General features: G+C 40.6%; 1 protein-coding gene across 1 annotated transcript in view; it reads right to left on the reverse strand.

Moving 5' to 3' along the window:
* Positions 1-24,521, reverse strand: part of prrc1 (proline-rich coiled-coil 1) — a 40,306-nt gene that overhangs the window by 5,702 nt on the left and 10,083 nt on the right. The window contains exons 2-7 of the mRNA XM_067433396.1: positions 18,481-18,583; positions 16,175-16,564; positions 10,679-10,821; positions 10,495-10,597; positions 3,515-3,678; positions 3,287-3,390 (exon numbers count right to left, since the gene is read on the reverse strand). Of these exons, the coding sequence (XP_067289497.1) occupies positions 3,287-3,390; positions 3,515-3,678; positions 10,495-10,597; positions 10,679-10,821; positions 16,175-16,564; positions 18,481-18,571 (995 nt within the window). The 5' untranslated portion in view covers positions 18,572-18,583. The remainder of the gene's footprint in view (positions 1-3,286; positions 3,391-3,514; positions 3,679-10,494; positions 10,598-10,678; positions 10,822-16,174; positions 16,565-18,480; positions 18,584-24,521) is intronic.

Here is a 24,521-nt window from a genome sequence, read left to right on the forward strand (position 1 = left end):
TGCTAAGAATTCAACAAAAAGCTTATAAGTGTAAAGGTGTCAAAACAACGGCATGAATCCCTCCGTCACACACAATACACAGCTCGATAGACGAGACTATACACAACAGTAAGATAAATCCCAGCACATAGAAACTCTTTCACCTAGATATTATAGTCACCATATCTATTATCTATAGAGTCTAATAGTCTGTTCCCAGAATAGGTAAATACAAAAACCTCTCAAACCCATTTAAGGAAAAAAATTTAATTGATGTTCAAAAAATAAAAAAACAGATATAATACAGATGATCAAATGATAAAGCTCAGGTTGATGAATATTCAATCCCTTTCCTCAAAAGCACTTATTGTAAATGATTATAGATCATAATCTAGATGTGCTGTGTTTGACAGAAACCTGGCTAAACGCTGACGCTTACATTACTTTAAATGAGTCCACCCCCCAAGATTATTGTTATAAACACGAGACACGTCTGAAAGGCAAAGGGGGAGGTGTTGCTGTAATTTACAATAATAATATCTTCAGTACTACTCAGAAGTCTAGTTTCAAATATAATTCATTTGAAGTTTTGGTGCTTTACGTAACGTAATGTAGTGTAAATTATAAATTCTGTTTGACATTTGTGCTGGCTACAGTATACAGGCCACCAGGGCACAATACAGACTTCATCAAATAATTTGTTGATTTTCTGTTAGAGATAGTAATGGCTGCAGATAAAGTAGTAATTGTTGGTGATTTTAATATCCATTTAGATAATGAAAAAGATGCATTGGGAATGGCATTAAGAGACAGATATTCTAAACTCTATTGAAGTTAGGCAACACATATCAGGAGCCACACATTGCTGTAATCATACTTAGAACTAATATTGTCACATGGAATACATGTTGACACTGTTGAAATTCTGCAGCACAGTAATGACATCTCAGATCATTATCTAATATCATGTATACCCAAAGGTGAACTATGCAACTTTCTGTCCACTAGAGGGCGCCTTTTCAAAACAAAGGCGAATTTGAGCGCAGTATCTTGGGACATGTGGTCTTCACCTCACAGTCGGTGAGGACACGGGCAGAAATCATGTTGATGGATGCGGTTATTAACATTACTGTAGTGTGAAGCAGAGCAGGGCAGAGTGTTGTGGAGCTGAGCATGGCTGCTGGAGCGATTGATACACGAACACATGGCTCGCGAGCACCGGGGCTTTTATGCTTTTCCGGTGGCGTTACTTTTATGACTTTACTCTGTGCTTTCGCTCGGCGCTACTGTGACATGTTCACACTGCTAAGATAAAAGCGCTTCTGCCAAATAAAACAGAGGGTAACACAGATAGGACGCAATTGACAGGAGACCCCCTTCAAATGCTATGCTGACACGTCCCGGGTCCTTGGTTAAAATAGAAATTTTCTCGCAATTTACAAATAGTTGGAAACATTTGGGATATTGTAAGTACTCAACTGAACAAAATATATAACACTGGCCTAGTGGTGTTTGGATATTTTACTGCAAAAATACTACATAGTGCACCTTTAATGTAGCAACGCTGCACTGTTGTGTCAAATATGGCAGGACTATGACTGTTGTGATACTTTTTTAGTACTTAGTTTAGACACAGTTGCTCCTCTGCGCTTAAAGATTTAAAAAAAAAATAGTCCAATGCCGTAGGGCCCTTAAAACAGCAGCCAGAAAAATGGAGCACAGCAGAAAGAAAAACAAAACAAAAAAACGTTTTTTGGATTTTATGGAAAGAGAGCACTATTTCATACAGAAATGCTGTAAAAACTGCTAGATCTGCTTATTTCTCGAAAACAAACACAATCCAAGGTATTTATTTGCTACAGTGGCTACAAAAAATAAATAAAGCTTCAACATCTGACATTTGCAAACAGCACAGCAGTAAAGACTTTATGAACTTCTTTACGTGCAAGATTGATAATATTAGAAAGAAAATTATAACTATGCAACCACCTACTACAATATCGCATCAGAGTGTGAATTTAGTGTCCCTTAGGAACAATTCCACTAATACATTGCTATAGGAGGAATAATTTGCTAAACTCATTCAATCATCTAAATCAACATGTATACTTGACCCTATACCAACTAAATCTACTAAAAGTAGATTCTCTCTCTCTCTATTAGTGCTACATTCAATACTATCAACCACAACATTCCTCTGAAAAGACTTGAAAATTATGTTGGCATTAGTGGAATTAACATACTAATCTGACCGCCATCAGTTTGTAGCAGTAAATGAAGAGATGTCATGCTGCGTTCACACCTCACGCGAATGACACGATTGGCACGAGTGATTTACATATTAAGTCAATGCAGAGACGCGAATAGGCATTCGACGCGAATAGGCATAACCAATGAGGAGCCTGCTTACTGCTGTCACGTGGTGAAGTGACAGATGGGAAACCTATAGGGGAAACCCAGAGGCCAGAGTAATTTTAAAATACTACTGTATTGTGTCACAAAATGTAGTTTTAATAGTTTTTCAGGCGAGAATGTAGTTGTTTAAAGCTCAAATATGTGATTTATTTATTAAGAGAGCTCCTATTCGAAAATTTGATCTGCCGTTTTCGGATGGTGTGAGACCCAGGCGATCACTGGAGCTCAGTGCTCATCAACCCCCGGTGAGAGCAGCCTTAACTGAACGCAGCATCACACCAATCACAAGTTCAGTATGGAGTACCTCAAGGCTCAGTGCTAAGACTATTGCTTTTCATCCTGCACATGCAACCACTGCTTTACCTGTGGTAGACATATTGCTTTACCTGTGGTAGACAAAAAAAATGTATTTCCAGTTTAAATAATTGTTTTGATTTTTCATTCTGCAAAGGCAACCAATGTAAAGTCTTAATTTTAAATAAACTAATTCATAAAGGGTTCTTAGCTTGTTTTGTCAGTGTAGGCAGAATATGACAAAACCTTTTTTATGTGTACAGTTAATCAACATGACTTATTTATGCAGACAGTTTACAGATTTTTTGCAAATATTGCAAATATTTTGCAAATTTCTGTGGTGTAAATACTTGTCTTGTACACCCACCTTTGAATATCATTAAACAGTCTGTGAAATAAACATCTGTGAAATAAACATCATGTCGGGTGCAGCTTCTGATCCATCCTTTGCAGTGTTAAATATGAATGTTGATGTTGATAAAATGTTTTTGCTAATGGCTTATAGTAATATGGTTGAAGTATTTGGTTAAATGCAAGAACTTGACATAAAAGACAACACAGATAATTGTAATGCTCATACAAGATGAACTTTTCTTACTTGTCTGGAAAGAGTTCAGCTATGAAGTTCTCCACCGAGACTACAGGCTGCTTCTCATGAATGACAGCCGCACGACGCAGACTGTCAATGCGCTCCTGAGCTCCCTACAGACAAATTTCAGGTGAATTCATAAGTTTTGAAGCCACAAGTCACCTGATTTTTTTGTTTCCTGTGAAATAGTCTATTTTCATGAATTTAACAACACACTCAGAGGCGTGTTCTGTTCACCTTGACCCCCGCGGCGTATCCCACTGGCTGTGGGGCGATGTTAGACTGCCCCGCCTCTCCCGTCACCATTGCTAAACCAAACACCTCCTGAAATGCGTCACGCACTGCTGCCACCTTAACTTCCTTATCTGAGGTCACAACGATGTCCACGTCTCCTCCAGACTCTGAGACACACACAGAGACACACAATTCAATCAATCAATCAATCAACTTTATTTATATAGCACTTTTACAATAACAATTGTTTCAAAGCAGCTTCACAGTGTTAAACAGGAAAATATTGCAACAAAATTTAATTCGGCTGTACAGTCGTTCTGGAGAAAACGTTGATGTTATCAGCAGTGTTGTGCAAGTTACTTCCAAACTGTAATATATTATAGATTACTTATTACTGCTATTTAAAAGTAATTCTTTACATTACAATATTACTGTCTCAGAATTGTAATGCGTTACATTACTCCTGTATTACTTTTGAGTTACTTTCACCAAAATAACTACAAAAGTAACTCTTAACATTCTAAGATGTAGGCTACCAGAGAGCATTTTACATCCAGAAGGCGATATGATGAACCATAATGACTGTGGGGTATCAGGCTAACAATAGAGAATTGGCTCAGTTATAACAATATGCGCATTTGTTCCTTTTCTTATTGTTGCGACATCAATAGAATTTCGGTTTTAGACAAAGGTTGCATTTGACTGCATTTACATTTGACTATTAGCCTATGTTCTTGTCCTTATCTGTGATAAACTAAGCAATGCGCATCCATCTCGAGAATGTACAGTAGAGATGTGACGGTGGGGACATTTTCCCACCGGTTAATCAAAGTGTGATGTGACAACACCAGTAATAACAGGAACATTCCCACTGCCACTCAGACATTATTAACAGGAGCGGATGCCAAGCGAGTGCTTTCAATAAATTCCTATGAAAGTTATGCTTCCAGATGAACTGAAAACGCGCCAGTGCGCGCACACCGTAAATGACAGCCCGTCAGTAAATGCGTGCTCTGTGCGGCCAAGCAGATTTTAGTTTAGGTTTAAAATTAGCCTATTATTCTTAACGAAAAATACAACACAATGACAAACTCCCTTTATTAGGCGCTTTTACATTTCACTTTGAAACCAAATCTTCCGGATCATCGTCGCAAGCGTTACTGAAAATGTACCGAGTAAAATATTACTGAAAATTCATTAGTAATGCCTTACACTACTGCGTTACATCAAAAAGTAATAAGTTACTGTAATGTATTACTTTTGTAATGCGTTACTCCCAACACTGGTTATCAGCTTATTTTAATTTATCATATAGCAATAATTTTGGCAGATCAGTATTATAGAATTACATAAGACCTAAATAAATAAAATGTATTTGTATATTTAGTTGAATAACTTGGATCATAATTTTAGTGTCCCCAAATGAGCTAGCCAAGCCAAAGGCCACAGTGGCAAGGAACCAAAACTCCATCAGGGCATGATGGAGAAAAATAAAACTTGGAAGAAAGCAGGTTCAGTCAGGGCGCCAGTTCTCCTCTGGCCTATTAACAAACAGTGCATGATTAATATTCTGAACAAACCTTACCTAGAAATTATTAGATCGGAATAGAGACAGAGCGGCACGCGTCATAATATGAAAGCCACGCCCACCGGGAGGAAAACAAACCAACCGTCTCCATTGACTTTCTATTGCAGCATTGCCCTGTTATTTGTTATAAGTAAAAAAAGAGGACACGACCGGTTCACGCAATATAAAGTCAATGGAGAGTGTTAGATTATTAGATTATTTAAAACGTAGATTATTTCCCCACACGGGCCTAAATACACTCTGTCTCTATATTCGAAATTTCAGGGTAAAATTTCGATAACTATCCAATTCAGCACTGATATAAATCACATGAAGTGCTTTTCCATCATCAGGCTAAGCATTTCTGAGTATGCCAAGTAACGTTTGCAATAGGATTACCATTAGAATGCAGTTCGGTTAGCTAAACATACTCAACACATAAAAGTGTGAGGGAACAGTTTGTGATGTGACTGAAATCTACAATTACATATGAAATATGAAACATACATTTTCATATTGTTTGAATTCATGTGACGAGGCGTTGAAATGATTTATAGGTAAAGAGGATGAACTAAAAACGATCTGAACTGAAATAGACAAATATTCTGAAACAAAATAAAAAATTACTTGTACATTAAAAGGGCTATATGTAGAATTCAGAAACCCTTGTTATTAGCGACACCGTTGGACGTTATATGAACTGTGGCCAAAACTTACTGTGCTCGCACTTGTGCAGATGTAATGTACGATCGAATGAACGTATTCAAGGCCCCGATATTCTCTCGGCGAAGTTCTCTTTCATTATTCAAAACGCAGAAGCTCGAGTTCTTACTAGGACAAGGAAGTACGATCATATTAGCCCAGTTCTGTCAACACTGCACTGAATCCTTATTAAACATCGCATACATTTTAAAATCCTGCTTATTACTTACAAAGCACTAAATGGTTTAGCTCCCCAGTACTTAAGCGAGCTCTTAAAGGGTTACTTCAGCGATTAGCATATGGCTTTGTATCAGTAGAAACCCTGGAGAATATTTAAATTATTGTGCTTTCCCCCCTCATATCTCCCTGAGACAAGAGATTTATGCATTTTATTTCTGAAAAAATTCCTCCTATGATGCAAAATGACGATTTTTGCATCATAGGAGGAATGTTTGCCCAGAGGCTAAAGACTACAGCCAGCAGAGGGAGCTATTTCAGCATGTTTTGAATCCGCGCATGGGGGATGGGAGATTACACTCAGCTGGCAGGGAGAGCTCAGCTTGCAGACAGGATCATTTAAACGGAGCTATGGTGAGCAATGTAAGTCTTTTAACTTCTCAAATTAATTTCTATGAAAGTTAAGCTTGCAAAGGCATGAACTGAAACGCGTGCCAGACTGAACTCGCGTTGTGAATGTATGCCGCGAATGTAGTCGCGATTACCTCAGCTCTCATCACTCGTGCAGTTAGTGCTCAGTGCTGTGATACTCGCGCGGTGACTCACTCATTATATTGAACACACACGTTCAGTTTTTAATTGTAGTGTCTTCTCTAACTCAGTCACTGTAATCAAGTTGGTGGCTTTGGGAATGGCACAGGGCAGCGAAGCATTCTGGGCATTGTAGTCTTTCATCCCCATGGGACAAAAATACATTTTCTGTCTTTTCTCAGTCTAGAAGACACCAAATTCAAAAATAATTTCACATTTCTACTGCATTGATGACCCAGTTTAAATACAGATTCATCTTCCCAGCGCTGAAGTACCCCTTTAACACATTATACTCTGTCAATTGCGGTCTAAAAATTCTGGCCAGTTGATAATACCTAGAATATCTAAATCAACTGCAGGCGGTCGATCCTTTTCCTATTTAGCACATAAATTCTGGAACAGTCCTCCTAGCATTGTTCGGGAAGCAGACACACTCTGTAATTTTAAATCTAGACTAAAACCACATCTCTTTACTATGGCATACACATATAACTTTTTTTTTTTTCCAGATCAATTCACACCCGTCTTTCGGATGAGACGTTAAACCGAGGTCGCGACTCTCTGTGGTCATTAAAAAATCCGAATTTGCCCACTGGCCCCTGTCCATCATGGCCTCCTAATAATCCCCATATCCTGATTGGCTTCATCACTCGGTCTCCTCTCCACCATTCAGCTGGTGTGTGGTGAGCGTTCTGGCGCAATATGGCTGCCGCCGCATCATCCAAGTGGATGCTGCACATTGGTGGTGGTTGAGGAGATTCCCCCTTCTATGGAAAGAGCTTTGAGTGCCTAGAAAATAGAGTTTAGATTCTCTACCCGAGTCCGAGCACGAACCTGACCCGAACCGACCCGCGGGCCGGGTCGGGCTGAGATTTCCCTGCACTATCCTCGGGTCGGGTAGGGCCGGGCCCGTGATCAAGCGTTTGTTTTTTTAATCATTAGCCTACTTTACTAGTCTAATTGGGTGGGCAGAAAGCTATGCTATAATCAGAAATTATATGTATATTTAGCAAAGTAAGAACTAATACAACAACTAAGAAACAAATGTGTAGGCTACAAAGTTGCACAAGTCAGGATTAGTGTAAAAATGCGTGTTAAACTCAGAGCTCGAGCAGTGATGGAGCGCAGCATTATAAACAGAAATGCTCTGAGTCAAGAGCTGCACTTCGCTTAATTAAATATCTTCGAATCGTTTCGTTTAAAAGTGGACATTTCAAGCTTTCTATACGCATATTTGTCATGTCTGCGAGGCAAGTATAGCCTGCTGAGTTTCGGTTTATTTATGAGACGCGCGCTCCAGTTCATGAGATGAAATGAAAGCAATCACTCCCACGACTTCACCTCGCGATTATAGTCTGCTATTTGCTTTTTATTTATTAAATCCAGGCAATTGGCCCAAGAAACCTTTTTTAAAATTAAGATACAATTTAAACAAAACGAAATAAATGCTTTCTACAAAACAAAACTTAATATTAAACTAAATATAACCACCAAAATCATTTCTGACCTACTCGCATCTTTTCACTCATCGTAATCAGATGAAATGTAAAAATAATATTATAATATTTAAACATAAATATGAAGGAAAAAACACATTGTTTAATAGCTACAACAAAGATAAATGTCTGAGCTGGATTTGAGCAAACACCAGTTTACCGGTGAGCGGTTCATGAGCGCGCGCCTGCAGATTATTGAGCGGAGTCGTCACCTTTATTTATAGCCTTTAGCGCTTTTACAATGATGATTGTTTCAAAGCAGCTTCAAAGTGTTAAACATGAAAATATTGCAACAAAATGTTATTCGGCTGTACAGTCGCTGTGGAGAAAACTGAAAACTAAATGTAGTTTTATCATGAGCCTCACCAGTCCGCTTCGCTGCACTTTGCTCATTACAGGCTCGTTCTCGTCAAAACGCCCATGTATTGAACAATGGTCGGGTTTAAATCGGGCTCGGGCTCATAATTAAAGTTAATGTGTTGGGCCAGGCCGGGCAAAGCTCGGACAAAACGTGCACGGGCTCGGGTAGGGTCGGGCTTGATTTTTTTGAGCCCGATCTAACCTCTACTAGAAAAGAGCTATATAAATGTAATGAATTATTATTATTAATTGACTGATTGTTAGGCTGCATTAACTAGGTCAGCCATAACTGGGAACACTTCCCATAACACCTGATGTACTCATTACATCATAAAAAGAGTGGCATCCACACTAATGTTAGTCTCTCTGTTTATCCTGAGGTTTACTGCAGTCGAACAGATCTGGGCCGTGTCCGGATCGGATGGTGGACCTGCATCTGGACATGACCAGCGCATCCTGGAGTGTCTGCTAAGACGATTATGTGTCAATTGGTGTCTCTTCTGAATTTGCCTCACCGGCACCTCATCCTCAATAAACCCGTCTCTGGCGCAATAACTCCGATCTTTCAAGTATTCATACTCTAGTGTAATCGACGCGCCTAAATAAACCCGTCTCTTGCTACCCAGAAATGTTTAATATTCCGATCTAATATGATATCTGACCAGTAAGGTTGCCAGAATAATAATCATACACTGTGTGTTAATAGGCCAGAGGAGAACCGGCACCCCGACTGAGCCTGGTTTCTCCCAAGGTTTATTTTTCTCCATTATGCCCAGATGGAGTTTTGGTTCCTTGCCACTGTCGCCTTTGGCTTGGCTTGCTCAGTTGGGGACACTAAAATTATGATCAATATTATTCAACTAAATATACAAATAAAATGTATTAATTAGGACTTATTTAATTCTATAAACTATAATACTGATCTGCCAATAGTGTCGCTCTATGATAAATTAAAATTATCTGATAACATTACTGTTTTCTCCAGAACGACTTTACAGCCAAATCAAATTTTGTTGCAATATTGTCTTGTTTAACACTGTGAAGCTGCTTTGAAACAATCGCCATTGTAAAAGCACTGTATATAAATAAAGTTGATTGATTGATTGAAAATCACGTTATTATAAAAGACTACATCCAGATCAGATTCAGAATGATGTTCAAACACAGATGGAGAGTCCATCAACACCCCTAATGCTTTCAATCCTGTAGTTCATCCTGGGTCCACATTTTATTCAGTAACATTAGATAGTTTAGATTTATATGCTGTTTAATGTTGATCACGTTATTTTACATGTGCATCTGCTAACATACAATCGCTTGTTTTACTGCATCTTCCTTGCGTCTGTATTCATTCAGAAGATGCGTAATAGCACCCCCAAGCAACTAACAGTAAAAACATGTAAAATTCTGTGTTTGGCGGGGAAGTGTTTTCTCACAAATAATGGAAAATTCTGTGTTTGGTGGGGAAACAGTTAATGAACATCCAGACACACTGTCCACACTGCTGAGAATGAAGGTTAGATGAATATGTAAATATGTGCTGTGCTTTCCTCTCATTAACAAAATAAAAACACAACAAAACTTAGTGATGAGAAAAAGTATCTGATGTGGATATGTTTGCACCAGCAATTCACCAGCATCATGTTGATAGATGAGGTCATTAAAATTAAACTGTTGTGATTAAAAAGTATATTTGAGATTATAGACGATATAAAACATAACTATAGTTTGAATTTATCTCTTTTCTTTGCATGATACATTGAATTACACTTTTAAAAAAAATTGCCGTTATTATTATTATTTTATTAGCAAATATTGTATAAGCTTTTCGTGTGTCATTGAACAGAAGAGAACATTGAGTCAGTGCAACGTTACATCCTTGTGATTGAGTGCAAACGTTACATCCTTGTGATTTTCTCAGCAAAAACAGGTCTTGTTGTTTTAAGTTTCATAACAACTGTTCACACATTGGCAATACAAAAAGCAACTAATACATAAAAATTATCAAAAAAGCCCCTTCAATTAACTGAAATGAATTAAAACAAAAAATACAATGTATTGTTCTGCACTGCTGGATACACAGTACTCACTGATGTAAGGTGCCATCCCAGGGTCCAATGTGGTTATCATGGACTCCACAGAGTGTTTGGTTTTATCCAGGACAGTCTTGACCATCGGATTTCCAGCTACACCCTGAGATTATGAAAAATAACTGCATCAGGGCATACAGAGATACAACAGCACATAATTATGGCCTCACTGTGTGTCCAGTACCTTGATGAAGCCCCATAATCCACCAGGTGAGTTGCCGTCCGGAGTCACTCTGGGATCTTCAGCGTCCTCAGGAAACGTGATGGGCGAGCTGACATCTAACCCTCCAGACATTGGCTGCTGCATCATGGGATTGGTAACAATCCCTACACAAACACAATGACATCAGCACTTTGACCTGCAGAGAGTATGATATTTATTTTGTGTAATTGCTCAACTAAAGCCACTAGAAGTGTGTATTAAAATCACCCATGATCCCATTATAAAGTGCTCCATTTTGTAGTGGTGGCTGAAACCACAGTGGCATTATTCTAGTGTACTCATTGAATTAAATTTTTATGGTCTTCTCAAATGAATATATTGTGCACCACTATATTGAGTCCTACTTCACTGTATTCACACACAAATTGTTGTTTACTCTTATTTCATGACTATATGACAGTCACTAGAATAGAGAATAGTGTAAAGGAGATGGGGAGTTTCCTTTTATTACTGTCAAGTCAGTCACTCGAAGAGTAATAAACTCTTCCTGGCTCTTTCAAACTTTATAAAGGCACCCTAAATGTTTACCACTTCAGCTCTTGCACACCACCTTGGACCCACCCGTGGATCCAAAATTGCATCATAATCTTTAAAAAAAATCTATAACTCGCGTACCACAAAACTAGACATATATGGTATCATTTGAAAGATTAGAACCTCAGCTTTCTTAATAACGCACTAACTTCTGCATTTATATTACATAGAAGAAAATAATACGGTCTGAATTTGTGGCCGATCTACAGTGGCCAGTAATTCCTAGTGGCCAGTTTATGCCAATGCAGATGAGTAGGAGTTATTAGACACTTTGGTCAGATAAATCTCAATAACTTTTATTTGCAAGGAGATATCTCCTTGCAAATAAAAAAAATAGAATAATAAAAAATAATAGAAAATAATTTTCCCCCTATTTAGTGCCAATTTATAGAATCAACAGAAACTTCCAAAAAGCTTGGTGACCAAAATGATACAAATATATATTTTTTTAATAACAAATTAATTAAAAATAAATCTTTTATTATATAAAATATTTAAAAAAAATTTTTTATATATGTTTATCATAAGATTGTAAATAGATACAATAGAATATATGCAATATTCCACCACTGTGTTAAAATAGTGAGAGACGGTGTTAACATTAAGCGACATGGCATCTGACGCACAGGAGCCAATGGCACATGTCGTGACACACGCAGTGGCACTTCCGGTTCTCATTGGCATATGTCAGTGGATAGTGACATGTGTCACTGACACGGTCACGAAACGCTGACACTGAGTCGCGGAACATGTCGCTGTATGTGACTTTTTTCCCCTCTTAAATAAATGTTAATCTAACTTGTTAAATTTAGTAATATGTGTTAGTTTGTGACAAGCAGTATCTGAGTGGCATGTGCCACTGAATGATTTATGCAATGCCAATATAATTAGTTGTGAAATATTAAAGCCATGACTGAGTAGGCCTAAGTATGCAAGAAATAAATTTGATAAAGTATTTACAAATTTGTCTTAACATATCAGACTCTGATACTATCAGATACTGTTTTTGCTACCGTCAAACTTGCAAACAAAATGTCAAATACACCACCCATTGATGTTCCTCAACTGTCTCAAGTTATGGTGTATCTTTGCGCTGGCTATACTGACACCTAGAGGAGAGCGTGCAGCATGACGCAAAATTAAAGCTTTACTACAGTAACGGATGCGACTGTTAATGCGATATTTGTAGTGACTTATAATGGTTTGTACGCGTTTTCTAGGACGTGCAGTTTGCGTGATCAACAACATTGGCACCAATATTGGCATTGCATAAATCATTCAGTGGCACATGCCACTCAGATACTGCTAGTCACAAACTAACACATATTACTAAATTTAACAAGTTAGATTAACATTTATTTAAGAGGGGAAAAAAGTCACGAAAATAGGATATTTATTTTGGCTTTTGTGCCACAATTACGTGAGTATAGTTGTTCAGCTTATCTGCCAGTGAGTGTCACATACAGCGACATGTTCCGTGACTCAGTGTCACTGCCAGTGTCAGCGTTTCGTGACAGTGTCAGTGACACATGTCACTATCCACTGACATATGCCAATGAGAACCGGAAGTGCCACTGCGTGTGTCGCGACACATGTCACTATCCACTGACATATGCCAATGAGGTCTGCGTGTGTCGCGACGTGCCATTGGCTCCTGTGTGTCAGATGCCATGTCACAATGTTAATACTGCTACTGAAAATAGTCTCGGTTACGTATGTAAACCTCGTTCCCTGAAGGAGGGAATGGAGACATGCGTCGTACCGACGAATTGGGATCACTTCTGGGTGCCCCTATCAGCTTCGAGATATAGAAAATGGGCCAATGAACATTGGCGTGCGTGCTTTGCATATTGCACCCCGCCCCGCTGCGTGGGTTTAAAGCGGAAGCGATCGCCATGCACTGTTGTTTTTCACTGAGGAGCCGAACCCGTGGCTCGAACTGCAGTGATGGTACAGCAACTGTGGCGAAGGGATGTACGTCTCCATTCCCTCCTTCAGGAAACGAGGGTTAAATACGTAACTGAGACGTTCCCTTTCAGTTGGTCACTACGACGTACGTCGTACCGACAAATTGGGATCCCTATGGAAAACGCCACAGTTACTACCACTTCCAACAGGAAAGTGCAGGAGTCCCTCGGACCCCGTCTCAACGGGCGGGGAATTTCCTGCAGGGAGAGTCACACTGCCATCCCACAAGACCCAATCAGTGAACTATTGGATAACGCTGGGAAAGTGTGCCCCTGGAGGCCACTGCGGAAGCCACACTGGAAATTAAACGTGGAATAACGTGGAAATTGCACATATGGACTGGCCGTGTACAGTGCAACATACGGGAGTCCCAGGGGTGGCCCCAGCCCTCTTGTGCGGGGGACAGACACCGCACTGAGATGGCAGAGCAGGCTCTGCCGAGGGAAAGACACGGGCTCACCGTAGGGAGCCATACCGTGGAGAATACACATATGGGACCGCCGTGGGGGTCACTACATATGGAACCCAGCCTAACACAAGTTCCACAATGAATACAAGTGTTAGACCTGGCGTCAGACGCTCTCCGCCACGTCTGACTGCCGTGGGTTGTGGAGGACTTGACAGGGTTCGCCATTCTGGGGAACTCGACTGGAGCATAAGAGTATATATCCGTTCCAGAGGAAGGGAGTGGCGCAGCAAGCCAACACTAGAACGGGCACTTCGGTGCTACCGACTATGAGAAGTGAGTACACGGGAAGATACCAGTTCTAAACGTAGGCTATAAAATCTAGCAAACGTGTTGGGTGTCGCCCAGCCTGCAGCTATACAAATATCTGTCAGCGAGGCGCCACAAGCCAGGGCCCAGGAAGAGGCTACACCTCTGGTGGAGTAGGCTCTAATCCCGAGTGGGCAGGGCACGTCTTGGGACTCATATGCCAAGACAATGGCATCCACTATCCAGTGGGCCATCCTTTGGAGACAGCCTTTCCCTTCTGCTGGCCTCCGTAACAGACGAAGAGCTGCTCTGAGGTCCTAAAGCTTTGCGTTCTGTCCACATAAGTCCGAAGTGCTCGGACAGGACAGAGAAAAGCCAGGGCTAGGTCTGCCTCCTCAGAAGGCAGTGCTTGCAGCCCGAATTCATCGACAGAAAATGCCTGCAGGTCCCCTCCCCCTACCCTTGTTAGAGGCCAATGCCGTCAGGAGTACTGTCTTTAGAGACATAATTTTTAACTCTACTGACTGCAAAGGCTCAAAGGGAGGTCTCTGAAGTGCACTGAGCACCAGAGACAGGTCCCAAGAAGGCATGGGGGGGGGGGTAATCTCCTCGCGCCCCTCAGGAACCTGACGATCAGGTCGTGCTTCCCCAAAGACTTACCTTCTACTAGTTCATGATGGGCAGCGATTGCGGCCACATACACCTTAAGGGTGGAGGGAGACAGCCAGTAGGGCGAGGTCCGTCGCCGTCCAGAGCTCCCGGAAGAGCTCTGGGCCAGGACTACCCTCGTCCATGTCCATGAGTGTCTGTGCTTGATGCACCTGAAGCAACGCCATGGCATGCAGGGCAGACGCGGCCTGGCCACAGGACCTGTAGGCCTTCTCGGTCAGACCTGAAGAGACTCTACAGGCCCTGGACGGGAGCTTCGGGTTCCCGCGCCAGCTAGAGGCGGACGTCGGACACAGTTGCATTGCGACCGCCCAGTCCACCAGCGGGAGACCCTCATACCCGCTGGCCTGCCCGCCGTCGAGGGTAGTGAGGAGGGAGGACCCACCAGGTCGCCCGCGGGCGCCAAACGTTGCTTTCCATGACCTAGTCAGCTCCTCATGCACCTCCGCGAAGAAAGGCACCGGGTCGGGACGCTGAGAACCAGCGCGACCCACCCCGAGAAACCAATCGTCCAACCTAGAAGGTTCGGGACGTGGTGGAGGGTTCCACTCACGCCCGACCTTTTCGGCGGTCCGGGAAGGCATAGCAGTCAACTCCAGGTCCGACTCGACCGTTGCCACTCTCCCAGAGGGAGGCAGTACAGCCGAATCTTCATCCCCAGAGGACTGAAACTCCCCCTCCGATGCAGCGATCTACATCTGCTCGTCTGCGGGTGCCCCAAATGACACCGTCGGCCGTGCATATGGGAGGGGGGGGACGGGTTCCTCCGGAAGCACCACCGGTTGCGGCGCTTGTGAGGGATTGGGGTCCCACGGAGGCTCACTCGACGGGTTTGTCCTAACCGTGATCCTCAGGTCATCCCGGCCATCTGTCAAAGTAGGCCTATTCTGCTGGGCAGGAATAGACCTAAATCGTCGAACTATGGGTTCCCGAAGGTAGGCGAGTCGTGACCTAAGCGCAGAGTTCCCGCAGTGAGAACACGAGCTATCCACAAACGCCGCCTCAGCGTGCTCTAAGCCCAGGCACATGATACAGCGCTTGTGACCGTCAGCGGGTGACGGGGACCGACCACATCCAGAAACGCACGGGTGGAAAGACATCATGAAAAGGACAGCACATCACCCGTGTAGCTACAGACTGTACAGATAAGTAAATTGTGTGAAAAATACTGTGTTTTTTTACACGCGAAACATGAACTCGTTATATTGCACACTGTAAACACAACCAAAGCTTCGAAAACACGCAAAGAATGGGACCTTTAACTCTCTCTAAAACAATTTGCATGATAGCAAGCTAGCATCTTTGAACAACGCCAATCATGCTATTCACCAAAATAAGGGCACACTTATACACATGTGATTTTTATGTACTTGAGGTTTAATTTGTTCTGATATCTTTTTTATAAATTGAAAATAAATGTATTCAATTTGATGTATAAAGATTTTTTTTTTCCACTCACAGTCATGCGTACGCACGGATACCGAATGAAACTCCCTGAATGTGATCACATAAGGCACTAATAGCAGGTGTAAATGGGGTTAGGCAGGCAGGTTGAGATTTCTGAGTGATACCTGGCATGGGTGAGGCATTGGAGAAACTGGGCATCAGCGGCGTTTGAGGGGTGCGACCAGCGTGCCCACGGGTGATGTCATATCCTGCGCTCACAGAGAAGCCAGTGGTGGGTGGGCCCATGGGAGGGGCAGAGAGGATGGGGCCCAGAGGGGCAGCAGTGCTGAGTGGCGGTCCAGCAGATGGGGAGGTAAACGGAGCACTAGGGACGCCGTACGGACCGCTCAGACCCAGAGGAGATGATATTGAGCCAAGAGAGAGAGGTGAAACAGATGACTGGATGGACGGCAGCGTGGAAGTCAAAGCCACTGGAGGAACAGGACTGGAAAAACCTCCTGGGGCAAAAGCAGAGATGCTGGAGGGGCTTGGGATGGTCAGAGGGCCTGTCACACCTAAACACAAGAGAGAAGCTCAAATGCATGCATGAACCATCGATAGATGATGAAAAGTAGTATCAGAGCATGGGAATATCAACTGACATAATATTTGCACAATGATACACCTTAGTCAAGACAGACAAACATATTCACACTTTTTGTCAATGAAGATCAGAAATACATGATCATTCCATTCTTGGGCTGTACGGTCTTCTGTCAAGTCTCAATTTTACAACACTTCCCAAAATTTTGCATCACCAAGAATTATTTGCAAATACGTATTTTCAATAGGTATGCTTACATGCACTAATTTTCAGAATGAATCTTATCCATTTCAGAGTCTGAATTATGTATTTATATAAACTTCAAACATAGCAATCCGTTTCACATATTTTTTTACAGGCATTACATGTATTCTTAAGAAAACTTCAAAGCATGTGCTGTGAATGCAATGACCCGTTCATAAGAAGAAAGATGCAAATAAACATGCGCAAATCTGTAAAAGGGTAAAATTAATGTTAAGGGGTCGAAAGTTAGAGACCTGCACTCCCGCGGGAGTACCGTGGAACCAGCGGAACAGAGGACGGCGAGGGACAATATTTGATGGCTGAATATGGGCGGCAAGGTATTATTGTGTGCAGGTCGCAGGAAAATAACATTATTTTCGGGACTCCCGCAAAGTGGAAATATCTAACAAAATAATATAACTAGAAACAAATAAACCTAATAAAATAAAATAAGTTAAAAACGATTTACAGGTGCATGGTCGGAAGCTAATTCTCGTGTGGTTCATAGGCGCGCAACAGCCAAGCCTACCGCATAGAGGCAATGTCTGCACCGCATGACTCAGGTGAATCGCTTAGTGCTACAGATATTAGGAAGTTATTAAAGGAAGGAACTTGCAGAACTACTAGTCTATTTTGTTATTAAGGAATAAGGATATATATTTTTCTGTTGAATGTTTGAATCCTGTTGAAAGGATTGCTAGAAGCAAAGAAAGCAGTGTAAGGCCATATAGGCTAGCCTACTTTTCCTTTGAACATGAAATAAATCCAGGTTTATTATTATTATTATTATATAATTTATTAGGCTATAGCCTATTATATATATATATATATATATATTTTTTTTTTTTTTTTATTTAGCCTACATTTTTTTATACTGTATTTCTATGTTCTAAGTTCCTTTGTTCATGTTTAATTAACATTTTTAATTAAATTTAATTAAAACGCAACGAAACATTTGTTTATTTTCCTTTTAAATATTATATATATAATATTATATATACATTATATTATATATATAATAATAGGGAGCAGGCGAAAATAATATACATTTCTGCAGGAGCGGGATAAAATATTGCGGGAGCAGGAAAAATCCTTCCCGCACAAGTCTCTAGTCGAAAGCTCTTGGATTTCATCAAAAAGATCTTAATTTGTGTTCCAAAGATGAACAAGATCTTACGGGTTTGGAACGCCATGAGGGTAAATAATTAATGACAGAAATCATGGCACTGGACATTTGAACAAGGTATTTTTGAATCCAACTAAGAAGATTTTTTTTCCTAATGATTCAATATTTCTGGTCAACCCCCTTTCCAATCATTCTCAGTCTGACTAAGCCATCAATCTGATTACTAATTTTTTATTTAGTTGATGTAAGTGTAGCTAATGTTGCATCAGCAAAGTTAACAACAAACATTACGACCCATACTCTACCCAGACTTGTTTTCATTCACAAAAAATGAACTCTGATAAAGGCCCAGGACAAACTGTGGGACCAAACTACAGTTCTGGGATGTATCTCTGCCCAGAACTCTATCTCGCTATAAATATATCCTGCTGTTACAGGGATAGTTAGGAGATGTTCGTGTACATTACAGATGTACACATCTGTACACACAGTGACATTATCAGTAATGGTGAGGTTACCGCTGGCGAGTGGCAAGGGGCTGGCAACCGCTGTAGAGGGAGGTGGGGGGGTGGCAGGCGGTGTGCTCTCTATGCCGCTCTCTTCCATCATCTTCACTCTGTCCTGTACAGACCAAATGACATGCTGTCAACTTCTTATTATTTAGTCTTAGACTTAACTTGGTGTTAGTAAATACGACAAGCAGAAAATTTGCATAATTAACAAATGGCATAAGATACATGCTGACAGAGGCTAGAACCATCATTTGATTAACAAAAATAATCTGGATTGCACTGTAAAAAAATAATAATATACTATTTTCATTTTTTTGTGTGGTTTCCCAGTATAAACAACCTTGACTAACTGGGGCCCAGGTAAGGAAGCAGACAAACTGGCTAAACTGACCATCTGCTAGCTGTCTCACATTACCGGAGTCAGATCAATCCCAACACATAGATACTCTTTCACCTAGATATTATCACATAGAGACTGTTCCCCCGAAATGGTACATTTCAAAAATGGTAAATGGTAAAACAAAAAAAACATCAAAACCATTCAACTATAAATATTTAATTGATGTCCAACAAATGTAGCCTAGAAATCTAGACGGACCCTAGCGGCAGCAAATTTAATCTGCCCGTGAGTGTAGAAATTTAATCTGAACGGATACGGCGAATGTTTAATCTATCAACGAGGTCCGTTTCACCTTTGTTGCTCTGGTTGGTGTAGCGCTATCCAGGGCCGTACCCACCATTGAGGTCCACGAGGTCCGGACCTCGGTAATTCTCCGAGGTGTACATAATAGAAGTTGCAAAATAATAGCCTATTAAGGCGGCGTTTACAAACAGGTGTTCTCGCCTCGCCCGGCGTAGGTTTTCAATTGTTTCTAATGGATGCGCCGCACTTTTCAATAGCGCCAACAGCTGGCAGGTTGTCCATTTTTACGCGTTGAACGTCCACAGTTCAACTTTGGGTGAACATCAATGTCCAATCACAGTGAAGGGACAAATGCCACAACCACCAACTGGCGCTTCGAACAACGACTGATGTTTGACATCACAACACCGCAAGAGCGCTTAATAATCAGGGATGCTTAATAACTATACAGATGAAAATGAAAAGACTGCTTCAAACAAAGCTCAGCTTTGAAAAGAGAAAAGATACAGGGAAGAAGAGAAGGAGAGAAGAGAAGGAGACTGGGGAAAAAAGAAAGAGAGAAGATGATGGCGATGAGACAGAAAGAGCAGGTAGCCCACTGTGCTCAGAATAGAAAAAGCATTAGCCTACAATATATTCCTAATTGCTACACATAATGTGATTCTTGTCTGTGAAATCCAGGCTAAACTCTCATAATCTAATATTGAGATTAGGAGCATCAAATTTTGATTTCACTCATTGGTTATATTTTCACATTGATTTCTATCTTTGACATGATCTTACACATTCAACTCATTAAATATATCAAGATTGTATGTTCAAATAATGTTCTTTACATAATGTAAATCACAAAAATTTACTTTAGCTAGGTTTTCAAAGACGGAGTCATACATATGTCGTCTTTGGCTCAATTTAACAACAAAACAGATTTTCTGATTTTGTCATTTGGAGTCTAATTTTTTTGCAACATTTAACCAGATTCTCATTTATAAAAATCTGTTGTCTTCTTAAAATAATTTATACTGCACACTGACATGGTTTTAAAGCTACAGTTAGCTGATTCTTTGATTTTCTTATGTCTTAAAATGCATATGTAAAGGAGGGAAATGTTTTTTTTTCAAACCCTCCAAAATTCATATTTGGACCTCGGTATTTAGAAAATCCTGGGTACGGCCTGGCGCTATCCTATCGCTTGCAGAATGAGTTTGAAAGACAACCGTTTATCCTGCACCTCGGATTGAGCCCTGTCTATGGTGAGTTTCCAGACCAAACATCTTGATGTGCGTCTGGCTTGTCAGGCTACAACAAATAAACAACAGATGAACAAATGATCAAGCTCGGGTTGCTGAATATTCGATCCCTTTCACCAAAAGCGCTTCTTGTTAATGATATGATTACTAATAATAATCTAGGTGTGTTGTGTTTGACAGAAACCTGGCTAAAACCTGACGACTACATTATTTTAAATGAGTCCACCCCCCAAGATTACTGTTATAAACAAGAGCTGTGTCTGAAAGGTAACGGGGGAGGGGTTGCTGTAATTTATAATATCTTCTGTATTACTCAGTCTAGTTTCAAATATAATTCCTTTCAAGTATTGGTGCTTTAAAGTAACGTTATACAGGTCCTTCTCAAAATTAAAAATATTGTGATAAAAGTTAATTATTTTCCATAATGTAATAATAAAAATTAAACTTTCATATATTTTAGATTCATTGCACACCAACTGAAATATTTCAGGTCTTTTATTGTTTTAATACTGATGATTTTGGCATACAGCTGATAAAAACCCAAAATTCAAAAAATTAGCATATTTCATCCGACCAATAAAAGAAAAGTGTTTTTAATACAAAAAAAGTCAACCTTCAAATAATTTTGTTCAGTTATGCACTCAACACTTGGTCGGGAATCCTTTTGCAGAAATGACTGCTTGGCATGGAGGCAATCAGCCTGTGGCACTGCTGAGGTGTTATGGAGGCCCAGGATGCTTCGATAGCGGCCTTAAGCTCATCCAGAGTGTTGGGTCTTGCGTCTCTCAACTTTCTCTTCACAATATCTCACAGATTCTCTATGGGGGTTCAGGTCAGGAGAGCTGGCAGGCCAATGGAGCACAGTAATACCATGGTCAGTAAACCATTTACCAGTGGTTTTGGCACTGTGAGCAGGTGCCAGGTCATGCTGAAAAACGAAATCTTCATCTCCATAAAGCTTTTCAGCAGATAGAAGCATGAAGTGCTCCAAAACCTCCTGATAGCTAGCTGCATTGACCCTGCCCTTGATAAAACACAGCGGACCAACACCAGCAGCTGACATGGCACCCCAGACTATCACTGACTATGGGGACTTTACACTGGACTTCAGGCATTTTGGCATTTCCTTCTCCCCAGTCTTCCTCCAGACTCTGGCACCTTGATTTCCGAATGACATGCAAAATTTGCTTCCATCCGAAAAAAGTACTTTGGACCACTGAGCAACAGTCCAGTGCAAAAGTGGCTTGACCTTGACCTTTTCCTGCACACGCCTGTGCACAGTGGCTCTGGATTTTCCTACTCCAGACTCAGTCCATTGCTTCCGCAGGTCCCCCAAGGTCTGGAATCGGTCCTTCTCCACAATCTTCCTCGGTCCGGTCACCTCTTCTCATTGTGCAGCGTTTTTTGCCACACTTTTTCCTTCCCACAGACTTCCCACTGAGGTGCCTTGATACAGCACTCTGGGAACAGCCTATTCGTTCAGGAATTTCTTTCTGTGTCTTACCCTCTCGCTTGAGGGTGTCAATGATGGCCTTCTGGACAGGGTCGGGTCGGCAGCCTTACCCATTATTGCGGTTTTGAGTAATGAACTAAGCTGGGAGTTTTTAAAAGCCTCAGGAATCTTTTGCAGGTGTTTAGAGTTAATTAGTTGATTCAGATGATTAGGTTAATAGCTCGTTTAGAGAACCTTTTCATGATATGCTAATTTTTTGATATAGGAATTTTGGGTTTTCATGAGCTGTATGCCAAAATCATCAGTATTAAAACAATAAAAGACCTGAAATATTTCAGTTGGTGTGCAATGAATCTAAAATATATGAAAGTTTAATTTTTATTATTACATTATGGAAAATAATGAACCTTATCACAACATGCTTATTTTTTTGAGAAGGACCTGTATAGTGTAATTGAGTAATAATTGTCCTTGATTTTAATTTTCATGTAGACAATTAAAAAGATGGATTAGGATCAGCATTTAGAGACATTCTAAACTCTACTGGAGTTACGCAACATGTATTAGGACCCACTCATCCCTAGCCTGACGTGGTCATAATCAATTTTAGTCAGAATATGAGTCTGAAACTGCTCCATTAGGCTGTGATTATGGGGCGGGTTTCAACTGAACCAGGAAAGACCGCAATTGGATAGACCTACAACCAATCAGAGCAACGAAGCGACGCATTGTCCAATGTCAACAGAGCTCAACTGCACTGTGTTGCCAAGTCCGCGTTTTTTTCCGCAGAATGTTTTTCCATGTCCGCGGGTTGAAGCAACTATTATGTGATATATAGACCCATGAGTGCGAATTTTAGCAGGCACCCTTGCCAACATTACACACATTTTACCCCCCAAACACCATTTTTTTTCGGAGAACCCCCCCTCAAGAAGCTGTTGTTTAGGGCTAGTAGTTGGCGGATTTTGTTGTAAAAACTTGGCAACCCTGTCTGCACATGCGCTGGAATAAACGATCTTAGCCAGTGTTGTAAAAAAATAAAATAATTTAATGTAATAAATATATAGAGTACTTACCCAACATGATCATTATTTTTGAGAGAAATTGTGAAGGTAAATGCATATACAAACAAGCTCTCCGTTTAGGATTCGAACAAATATAATCCAAGCCCTTTTGATGACGTGCATGATTGAGTTACTGTTTATCATCTGTCCGTCATCATCTAAAGCCCGCCCTGATGATTTCATTGGTGATAGGAGATAACTCCTTCTATGGATCGAGGCCAGACCCAACTGCCCGACCGATTAATCCGCCGATAGTTTTTAAAAAGATACTAGATTAAAATAATAATAACAATAATAATAATAACAACAACAACAAAATCATATTTCAATATGCAATTCTAAATTGCATATGTAAATATGAATATATTAAAATGACAAGTTCTAACAGAAAAAAATCTACAGAAAATATTAACATTAAAGTGAATGTCAGGTAACAGACTGCAAGTCTCATTTGTTAACAAGGATTTATTTGCTTATTTAGCTAGCTTACATGAATGATATGCAATATACATTTTACACTGTGTAATAATAGTTGAGCAATACAATTGTATCTTAATCATTCATGTTAGTTCATAGTGCATAAAAAAGGTTAACAAATAAAACTAACAATGAATAATACTTCTACAGCATTTATTAACCTTACTTAATGTTACAAATGGAATATTGGATATAATGTATTATAATGGATTACTGTATTATATTAAGTGTTATTTCATATAAAACCAAACAGTTCGCTTTTTTAGAACACTTGACGGTTTTCTTATCAAAATAACAAAATATTTATTGAAATCGAATGCGTTTCAGATGTGTTTATATTTCTGTCGGATGCATGACCATACAGTCTGGTTTCTTACATCACTAGTTGTTACATCGCTTTAACTGCTTGAGGTAAATGTTACTGCTAATGTTAGCACATCCTCTCAGCCTCGACGACAAAGTAAAGTACATACATAGGCTACTGCTGGTCTTTCGCTGCTTAAGCATCTAGTCACCAAAAAAAATACTATAGAATGATTTGCCAACATGTACTGAAGTGTTCTGTATTCATACCATTTCCCTTTCGCTGTTTTAAACACGCGTCAGATGTGTCAGCGCTCTGTGCAGCGTTCAGTGAAGCGTGCAGCCTCACGTGTTAATGTAAACAGTGATAGTTTTTTATTTGGCCTCTAGAGGCCGCTCTCGCGCTATATAATGCCAGCAGACCCTTCTCAGAGCTTTCGTAGGCTACTGTGTAATGTCCCCTTCTCAGCCGCTCCCGCAATGGACGCAAACCGGAAAAACTATCGGTGTTGATTTTTGACGATAACCGATTGTTCAACCAATCAGATATCGGTGCCGATTGATCGGCAAACCCGATGAATTGGTCGACCACTAGAATATATTAGTGCTGCAACGGCGCGTCGACGTCATCGATGACGTCGACTACGGAAATACGTTGACTATCGTGAAATGCGTCAGCGCGTCGCGTCACACATTTATCTCGCGTAAAGTTGGCTTCTGCTCCTGGGAATGGAGAAAGTTCTCCATTCTATCACAAAAACCTAGACCACGAATATCAAAAGTATGGGAATAGGCCTACTTTAAACAGAGGCCAAACCGTGTTTCCCACACATAGAGTAATTTGTGGCGGACCGCCA

This window comes from Pseudorasbora parva, chromosome 23, assembly GCF_024679245.1.
Source record: "Pseudorasbora parva isolate DD20220531a chromosome 23, ASM2467924v1, whole genome shotgun sequence".
NCBI lineage: Eukaryota > Metazoa > Chordata > Actinopteri > Cypriniformes > Gobionidae > Pseudorasbora > Pseudorasbora parva.